At 37.8% G+C, this 10,388-nt stretch overlaps 1 protein-coding gene across 3 annotated transcripts in view; it reads right to left on the bottom strand.

Annotated features, from left to right (window-relative positions):
* Nucleotides 1–2,441: 2,441 nt before the first annotated feature.
* Nucleotides 2,442–10,388, bottom strand: part of LOC101739511 (dynein axonemal heavy chain 7) — a 57,175-nt gene continuing 49,228 nt past the window's right edge. For all 3 annotated transcript variants that reach the window (XM_062668343.1, XM_038010748.2, XM_062668344.1), the window contains 4 exons: nucleotides 10,102–10,253; nucleotides 6,694–6,831; nucleotides 5,824–5,967; nucleotides 2,442–4,198 (listed from right to left, as the gene is read on the bottom strand). In XM_062668343.1, the coding sequence (XP_062524327.1) occupies nucleotides 3,992–4,198; nucleotides 5,824–5,967; nucleotides 6,694–6,831; nucleotides 10,102–10,253 (641 nt within the window). In that variant the 3' untranslated portion in view covers nucleotides 2,442–3,991. The remainder of the gene's footprint in view (nucleotides 4,199–5,823; nucleotides 5,968–6,693; nucleotides 6,832–10,101; nucleotides 10,254–10,388) is intronic.

The raw sequence follows: 10,388 nt of genomic DNA, 5'->3' as shown, positions 1-10,388 counted from the left end.
CCAAACATCAGTAGCTATCGGAACCCCCGTATACATCATAACCTGAATTACGCGTTATTTGAAAAATGAGGTGTTTTAATTGTATTGTATTATATAATAGTAAGACTACCCTTCAAATCGGAAAGTACATAGATACTTGGCCGCACCAATAAGTGGGTATTATTTATCATTCGAGATTCACAATACAACCTACCACTAGTAATTACGTCACAGCTTTAGTTTTTACTGCGCAGTATTATCGGTTCATCGTTTCTAAGCACGTACCGCCTTTACGTAGAAAAATTTGTAAATACCTGAAATTTTAGTCCGGCTAACGTCGCATCTTCGCAAATCTAGACCACCTCTAGACCCAGTAGACTTATCGTAAAATGTAGCATAAAGTATCGACTTTACACCATACAAACTATTTAAACATTCATTACTTTTAACAAAAAAAATAATTAGTAATTACTCGGTAATCGTTGAGATATTTTACATTAAGCTGAAAAAAAAACGAGCTCATCAGAAAGAGTTGGGGATTAAATGTTTATCTTGTTTGAAAAATTCAATTTTTCGACGTCAACTCGACCTCTTTAAGCTACACTTCTTTCAAAATGAAGATCAGTTTTCTCTGATTTATATAACACAAAGAGATTTTCCAAGAAACTTCATCGAAGAAAGAAGAAATAAGTACCAAATTACATACAAAGTTCACTTTATCTCAAACTCAAACTATTTAGCCAGTTATTACTTCACTATCAGGTCTAAACCAATGTATCTAAAATTGTATCACTTGTGAAGTTGTATGGCTTATAGTACTAGCTTATAGTACTCGCAAGTATTCCTTTCTGCATGATTATAAATTATAAGGGAAATTTCTTCATAGGATTATGTGGAGCATGTGTGGAGTGCGAAATGTAATAAGTATTCCAAGGGGTGGTGTGGTGGTTGAGGTGGTGGTCGAGCAGCAGAATCAAGGGCGCGCGTGGGGTGAGGGGTGCGCGGGCGGGATTCTGCGCGGGGCGGGGGCGCGCAGATCAATATCTCGCGTTGCCGGGGCGACGCGCCGCGCCAGACCGAGTGCCTCCCGTACTACGCTCCCCCTTCCTCCCCTCGAGGCCCTCTCGGCCCACTATCCGCTTATTTAATACATGCCGTATCTGGGATGCGAGCTTTTTCCTGCTAAATGGCGGGGCAGCGTAATATGCAAAAACGCCCAATCACCGCTATTATAATATTCGCAATGGCTGGATGGATGCTATGATTACCTCGTCCAAACAGAAACCCAGAGAAAATGTAGATGACATTGACCCCGTTAAACTGAGAATACTCCAAGTAAAAGCAATGTAAGAGAGTCGACGGTCGCCTCTTGATGTTTATTGCGAATCAATTTAGCCGACTGGAGAATTATGGCATTCACTATTAAGATGTTGAACAAAGAAAAATTCCATCAAAATTATATATCCATAAATAATCTTATAGTGGTTCACATAGAGCATTTTATTCAAAATTCATTTTAAAACAAATAAGAAATAACTTTTTAAAAAGGTTTTATTCAGTGTATCCATAGTACTCATATTCTCTGTATTGTGTACTATGATACAAATTATTATTGTATTATATTATTATACTATAAAATATAAATAATATGTATTATATAAGATAAGTATTATGTACATTATAACAAGTATTTTAAAATTGTTTAAGCCAAGACGACGAATTAATAATGAGTCATAATTTCGAAATAAGCAATTTGGGAACAAAACTTGCGTACTCGTTATTTTGAAGCGATGGAGCATGTTTTAATTTATCCTTGTAAAATAATATCATTAATAACAAGCTGACTTCGTAAGTTTCGGAAAATAAAGAGAAACGTGATTCCAATCATCTCTACTTTAAAAGCATTATTCAATGAGTTAAATTTTTATTACCTGTAAAACTGGAAGAGAGGAAGAGAGACCGCCCCAGAACAACTTGGCGTCGCTCGGTGCAAGAGCTAGGGGTCTTGGGCATGACGTGGGAGGAGCTAGAACAGACTGCCCAAGACCGATGTAAATGGAAAATTTGATTCGAGCCCTACACCCCAGCGGAGGGTAATAGGAAAGAATGATGATGATGATGATGACCTGTAAAACTGTATTACATAATATAAACCTATACTTAATCACAACTTGTTTCACTGCCGTATAGACGCCCACAAAATTGTAAAGTACCTATGTAACCCATAGCAATTTTTTTTTTATTGCCCTTGTAGGCAGACTAGCATACAGCCCACCTGATGGTGAGTGGTTACCGTCGCCCATGGACTTCAGCAATGCCAGGGGCAGAACCAAGCCACAAACGCATATCATATTTATCAGAATAAGTATATTCCGAACACCACATATCTTTCGATAATGAATTCGACCGAGAATTGAATTCGGTTCCCATGGTGTAGTTTTCAAGATGAATAAAGACAGAAACATTTTCAATCGCATTTTATTAGTCAGACATATAATCAGATCATAATTAATAAGTAGACAAAAATACATTAATTAAAACTAAAAATCAATTTCGCAATAAACAAGATTTAACATTTAAAATGAAGTAAATACTACACAATCAGATGTCATTCTTCCTTAGTATTTGGTGATTGTGAAATGAATTTTAAAAGTAAACACCACGAAATGTTTTATTAAATTTAATCCTTCGATGAATAGGAACTTAAAATTCATAATCGTCATTAAGGTCAATTCTATATAGAGGTCTATCTCGGAATAGTCTAGTTCAAAACAGTTCAGTTATGTTTTGTATCAGGGTTATAGTTAAGGAGGATACTTGAGAAAAGCCATAGAGCAGGATTTGGTGTGACAATCCTATAGTTTTATTTTATCGGCTATATACTTTTAACTACGTTAGAGGTGATAGATCGAACATGGTATCATTCAATAACTCTCAAATTAAGATTCAATTGCACTAAATTACTTTATTACAATTTTTATGCCTCTTTAACATGAAGAGTTCGTCGTCTCGTGAAGAGTTCGACAATAAGTACCAATACAGAACAATCCAGTATACGCTTCGTTGAAAGTATTAAAAATGCAAGATAGTAAACTATTTGGATTGGATAACGATCACTCAATTAATTCCGAGCTGCTTCTAATATTCTCGTTGCTATGAATGATTCTTTGAAAATTATGATTAGATATTTTATTACTGGTAGTTAATTTAATTATTATTTTATTGGTGCTTACACAATTAAGTTTTAATTGAAAATTCTAAAGAACGTGCCGCATTTTATGTCAAACATTTTTCAGTGTTCAAAAAACAGTTTACCAATAATTCCGCTCATTTCAAAACAAAAGTATTTGTGTGACAGAAATCACGTTGTTCTATTACTTTGAACACGTGACACAAAACTTTTATACCCGCCGATCACAAGTAATTATTTTCAAATGTCTGCGACTATTTCTAAGGCGAACGACATTATACTTCGCTCTTTCGCTCTACATTCGATATACATTATGTTTTATTACATGTGCAGAGAGTACTTATTGGCATATGCATATATTAGATATTAGGATATTTTTGCATTGCGTCACCCATAGACACAGCCCACTGAGTTTCTCGCCGGATCTTCTCAGTGGGTCGCGTTTCCGATCCGGTGGTAGATTGCTCTGCTCTTGCTAGGGCCAGTGTTAGCAACACTCCCGGTTTGAGCCCAGTGAGCTCACCTACACGTCAAGGAGAAACTGAAATAGCCTCTCAAGGCTATCAGCACGGGTAGAAAAAAAATGCGTGTATCACATTTCACACGATCTACCTATAGCTCCTACGCTTTCCACTACACCTATCCACTTTAAAATTTCTAGTTGCGTATCCTTGCCTCTTCAACTTTATAGGTTCCTGATTTTACCCATTCTATTCATACGACCCGCTATGTTCTCAGCTACATACAACCTTTAACTTGGTTCTATTCAAATAAAAAAATGTTGCGAATTGTGATATGGTAATTTTTTTTCTAGATCGTTGTCTAGAACGGCAGTTGAGTTAGAAGAGCTACTCCTCTCATGATCCAGTGGTCCGGTTCCTTGGCAGTGGGTAGTCTCATGAACAGTATGTAGTTGGTTGAGTGTCCCGTCGTGGACAGAACCCCCCGCCGGTCCCCCGTCTTGTACAGGGGACAGTTGTAGAACACGTCCTCCGGTATATCCTCGCGTTTTAAGGGGATCAACCATACCTTCGTAGACGAGAAATTTACTTGAAAATTTTCCATATCGAGGGATGAAAGGATATTTGGTTTAAGCGCCGTTTTTTGCAACATTACAGGAGAGCCATTTAAAGTTTAGAATTTGGTAAAAATATCAAAATAAACAAACTTCTTCAACTATTTGAACTTCATTGAAATTCGATTAAAAACATCGAACTGTTGACGCTAATCACTACATAGTATAAAACAAAGTCGCTTTCTCTGTCCCTATGTATGCTTAAATCTTTAAAACTACGCAACGGATTTTGATGCGGTTTTTTTTAATAGATACAGTGATTGAAGAGGAAGGTTTATATGCATAATAACATCCATTAAATAGTGGAGAAATCAATAATAAATTACAGTTTCCGAAGCGAAGCGAGGGCGGGTCGCTAGTACCAAATAATACGCACCTTTAATTACACAAATAAATATCGCGTATTAAGCGAAATGTCGCTTAAACAAAATAGCCTTTCACCTCTCGATAACTTTAATGTCAAAATAACTACTATTTTCATTTCTATTTTGACGTGCATACATTTAAATTTAACAAATTTAGTCCACACATTATTTTATGATGCAACTTAATGAGATTACACTATATAAAGGGTGATTTTTTAAAGCTATAGGAAATGATTTTAAAAAAAAAAACACTTAAAATTTAGAAAACATCATGAAATCTTTATTTGAATCGATAGTACGATCCGTATAATTTAATGTTTGAAGATTATTTCATGAAAATGTTGACCACGACTGCGCCTCAAACGGTCCATCCGCTTAGTCAAATTTTGGCATACTCTTTCCAACATTTCGGCTGGTATCTAACGAATAAATGCTTCAATGTTGTCTTCGCATGCGTTGATCGAAGCGAGCTTGTCAGCATAGACATGAGCCTTAACATATCCCCACAAATAGCCTAAAGGCGTTAAATCGCATGATCTAGGCGACCAATTGACCGGTTCCAAACGTGAAATAAAAAAGTGGATCTTCCGTCAACTTTTCAAGAGCCCATTCACCAAAAATTCTGCGTTGTGGTAAGTCTTTCGGCTTCAATTCTTGCACCAGCTGTATTTTGAAAGGCTTCACACCTAAATCATTTCACAAAATTTTGCACGTTGTTGAGTAACAGAGGCCCAATTGCTGCGAACGTCGTCGAATCGATAATTGATGGTCATCGCTAACACTGGCCGATATAGCTGCGGTATTTTCTTCAGTTCACACTGTACGTAAGCGTGATGGTGGTTTAATGTCCAACAGTGTAAATTTGATGCGAAATTTAGTCACAATAGCCCGAATAGCCGCTTCAGTGGGTTGATTAAACTGACCATAAAATGGAAGAACCACGCGAGATGAACTTTCTTAACAGAGCACGCATTTGGTAATAAAATTTAATGAATTGTAAGCGTTGTTGTTTGTAAGACGATTCATGGTTAAATTATATACCAAACTGAAGATGTTTGACAATAACACAAAACACGAAACATGCGTTAGCTTTCAAAATTAGTGTTGCCAAAAAGAAAATAGCTAAAAAATCACCCTTTAGTTAATTATGCTGTTATGTTGATATGTAATTGTTAAGTTCTGAATTGCCTAGAAATCATATTAAAGAGTCATACCGGTGGGAAATCGTCGTAAAGCACTTTGGGATATGATTCGTCAATGTAATAATCCTCCATGTTCCACCTGGCGCCTTCCATGAACAGCCCGCGAATATACACTCCTTCTTCGGGCGGCTCCTCTAACGTGAATGTATTCTGAACCTATGTATCAATTAATAATATCTCCGTTAAAAGTAAATGAGCAAAATTGACGATAAAACTTAGGAAAAAAAAACTAGACAATGACACTCAATACTCAGAAGTTAGAGGGGGAAGAGGTCGACCGAAGAAGACATGGATGGAGTGTGTGAATGACGATATGAGAGAGAGAGGAGTGAGTGTTGAGATGACGGCTGATTGAGGAGAATGGAATAGAAAAAATCGCAGTGCCGACCCCACCTAGTGGGATAAGGTGGAGAAAAAAAGAAGAAAACTAGGCAATGTTGCCCGCAGCCTTGAGAAGTGAGGTCAAAAAAACCAACTTGCAGACAGGTACCCACCTGCTTACGGGTTAAGCCTGAGAGAATTTGCTACCACTACCCCTAGCAAGAGCAGTGCTTCCAAGAATCGACCAACGGATCCGAATCGCGACCTACTGAGAAAATCCGGCTAGAAACTCAGTGGGCTGTGTCTATGGGTTCTTTCGCTCGTCGAACTTTCAAATCGAAATCTCAATTGCTTTACTCCACCGTGAAAATGGGAACACAACTGCTTCTCGAACACAGGAAAAACAGGCAAAGTGCAGCTCACAGAATTATTTTCATGTATGTATATGTAAAACTTAAAACATTAAAATGAAGTATATAGAATATAGATAACTTTAAACGTTGTATGATAAAATTACAATGCAACATTACATTATTATACGACAAGTAGAAAAAGGCTAACCGCGTAATGAAAAGCGAGTTGATCGATGGGTATCTTATATTTCCGTGCGTAGCTCTGCTGGGCGGCCGTCAGGAAGGCTTGCGGGAAATAGAAGCCGGACAACCAGAACACGACCGGTGGGCCGTGCTGATGCCAATGCTTTGAAAATAGAACATAATTCATATAAACTAACACGCAACTGTAGCACGTGTATTTTAATTATAATTCAATAATGTATTTCTTAGTTTGTAATTTGCACGTAACGAGAGAAACCAAGGTAGAAAACTAGCTTACAAAACGCATCACGCTTGACCGCTTCGGTCGCAAATGCCATCTTCAGACAGCGCTAGTCACAGCGCAGGCGTCATTAAGAATATTTTTATTATTTGAAAAGCGTCACAAGTCTGATCCGAATGCTATCATGGAATGTATTTTGTTTTCTCTTCTTAATTTTCAATTCAATATTATGTTTACTTATCTTACAAAACATATTAATTTTAATAATTTGCTAGTAATTTTCTACTTCTGTCTATATTTTTACGTTTTTATCTTCTGTGTTTATCTTCTTAAATAAGTGACATTACATTCGCATGGTGAGCAGTTTTTAATTTGTGAAATAGCCACTGCTGTTAAAATATCTAACTTGGCAGAGAAATCACAATATAGTATCAAGCAGATACGGTCACCAACAGTCACCCTCAGCTTTCAAGCCGAGGCACAAAGTGTCTGTAGGTCATTTTATTCCTTACCTAATTGCTGGTAGCCTCGAAGGGCTATTCTAACTACCCGCAGTTTGATAGGCGAGCTCACGGGGTCAGCCTGAGAGAAATTTCTAACACTAGCCCTAGCAAGAACAATGCCTCGTTGAATCTACCACCGGAATCGCGATCCACTAAGAAGATCTGGCGAAAAACTAAATGGGCTGAGTCTGGGTTAGGTAGGTAGGTGCAACGAGTTCGACAAAAACGGTGACCGGATCGGGAGGACATGACATGTTTAAGGCGATGGCGACTGTACGTTGCCCCTTGTAATTCGGGTCGACCACAATAAAAAGGTTACCGTACTGTTGGCTTGTAGATCTACTATTGCAGAAATACTTTCATATACAATTTTAGTTTCTTGGGTTGTATTTTTAAATCCCTACAATTGAATACAAAACTAATTTTATAATAACGCTATACTATAGTATATTTATAAATGTTTTTCTTTTAGTTTACTACAAAATCACACAAAAATGGTTTAGTGGATTTAGACGAAATTTCGCATAGATATAATTTATGGACTAGGTAAACATGTTTATTATGATACTAGTGGTGAATAATACAAGATCCGAGCATCGACGGATTTGGGAGGTATACGACAAAGGGAAGATTTTCCGCCGAGCGTGTGGAATTGCTCTGTAGACCGATGGTCAGAGTGTTATTGTTCGGAAGACCCGGCCAAAGGCGGATTTGGGAGGTATACGACAAAAGGAACTTGTATATAAACAAACTTATCTTGAAAAGGTCGTAAGCCGCTACACCGGTTTTTCTTAAAGTGTATGTCTTTCTGTTTTCTCTTTTTTTTTTAAATAATATTACAGTGTAACCGGTGGCGACTTACCCGTAATTAATCTAAAGGGAATATACAACTAAATGTTGATATTTAATTATTATTTTTTTTCAGCGAATTTAACTAATATGAAAAATTTGTTTCTTTGCTTTTAATGTGCTGTTTACGTCTTAATCTCGTATTTTACTATTATATTATTCCAATTTCAATTATCTCGATTACTTTATTACACTGAAATTCTTTGATATCAAAAGGGCATCAAAATTAAATTGTAAACGTGACATTGAACAACGTTTGTGGTTCAATCAAGTTTACGATTCGGGTAACCTTACAAAGTACAAAAGTAAATAAGTATTTTTTTATTATTTATTTAACTTAGACGATGACTATATGACTTCAGTACCAAATTTCGGGACTGCGTAGCTTATATCACGTTTATTACTGCCGTGTAAGCGTTTGTTCCGTAATGAGCTACGGGACAGCCGGTATTCAATACAACTGAGACTTAGATCTCACGTAATAAGGTGGCTGGATGTTGTAATGTCCACATATTACAGTACAGATACAGTAACTATATTGGCCGTGTGTCGTCAAGTTTGGGTTACTCATACCCAAAAAACGGATAATGCCCTGCGCATGCAATATAATAATGCCTTCAGGGCGTTGTTGAGGCTTCCACCTTATTGTATTGCATCAGGCATGTTCGATGATCCGCACACGAATGACTACTTCGCGATAATGCGCAAAAAGGTGGCATCCATTATGCGTAGAGTAGGAGGAAGCACCAACAACGTCTTGAGGGTACTGGCTGAAAGACTGGATGGCCCGACCCTGGGTAGGTTCATCAAGTTGCATGTTCTACATGCTGCTTGATGGGGCTGCCAGGGACGGAGTTGATTGATTGATTTAAATACTAACATATGTAGTTCGTAAGTTATTTGTAATACTAACAATATGAGACTGATGTCTTGAAATAACAATTTCTTATTATTATTATTTTTATTATTGAATAAATAAAAACACTAGACAACTAAACTTCTTCAAATTTGCGCTTTACGTTGGCATTGCTGATGTCCATGAGCGACGGTAACCCGTCACCACCAGGCCGGGCCATATGCTCGTCGTTTGGCTACAACGGTTAAAAAAAAAAATTGGTATTTAAGGTATGATTTTGTGTTAGTACACATTTAAGGTTGATGTCCTTTGGTCGTTAGAGCTCGCATTTGGGGTACGGGAAATTTCTGTTTAGGCATACCATAGGGCCAGCATGCGATAGCCGTTTTCATTAGTCGATAGGGCCCGCTTGCCGATTAATGGATATTCTTCACCGCCTATTTGTTTTGAAAGAGTGGTATCGAGCAGAGGTAGGTCTATCTGCTATACATTACGGTTTTTATTTAAATCACTTGTTGCATTCCATAAACATGGGTAGTCTCGATACGTTTCTACTAGTTTCAGCATTTGTAAAATGGTAAAACGATCAGCCATTATACTCCCGCGCAACGTCAGAATAACATTCGTAAACTGATTTCTCGCGCCACGCTTGCTTTACACGAACCGATGATTTCATTAGTTGTTAGGCCGCGTACGAAGAAGAAACGCATGCTGCATAACGACTGAATTATATCGGTACGTAAAACTGAGCATACATTATTACACTTGCAGACCAAATACTCGAATACAAAATAAACTGTACAAAGAAAATTATTCCAACAGGGACATGAACGATATTCAGGGTCGCCAACAACTCGACTAACGAGTCTTACAAATGGGTGTATTCCGTATGATATCTAGCGATAGTAAACTTAGTTGCAACAACAATAAGATACGTTTTTGTTTAACGGCAATGCAATAGTACAATATAGAGCGCGTACAAACCTGCAGGAACTCGAGCCTGGCCAGTAGATCGTTGAAGTACGAAGCGAGTGGTTTGAGCGAGGGATAGCTCTTGCCGGCCCACAGAGCGGGGATGCGACCGCGGACCATGCTCGTTAGCACTTCTTCTGTCACGTCCGTTAGTACGCTCACGCCTACGGGAATACATACGGGCGTAGCGACCAGGCAGCAGGCGTAAAAAGTCGGACATCCATGATTTTTAAATTGGGGTCACTTTCTCTTTTTTAACGGATGAACGAGCTTAAGGTGCTATATGGCAGCGGCTTGAC

This window comes from Bombyx mori, chromosome 4 (assembly GCF_030269925.1).
Source record: "Bombyx mori chromosome 4, ASM3026992v2".
In the NCBI taxonomy this organism is placed as follows: Eukaryota; Metazoa; Arthropoda; class Insecta; order Lepidoptera; family Bombycidae; genus Bombyx; species Bombyx mori.
Note: the sequence above shows the minus strand (reverse complement) of the source record. Positions and strands in the feature narration are given on the sequence as shown.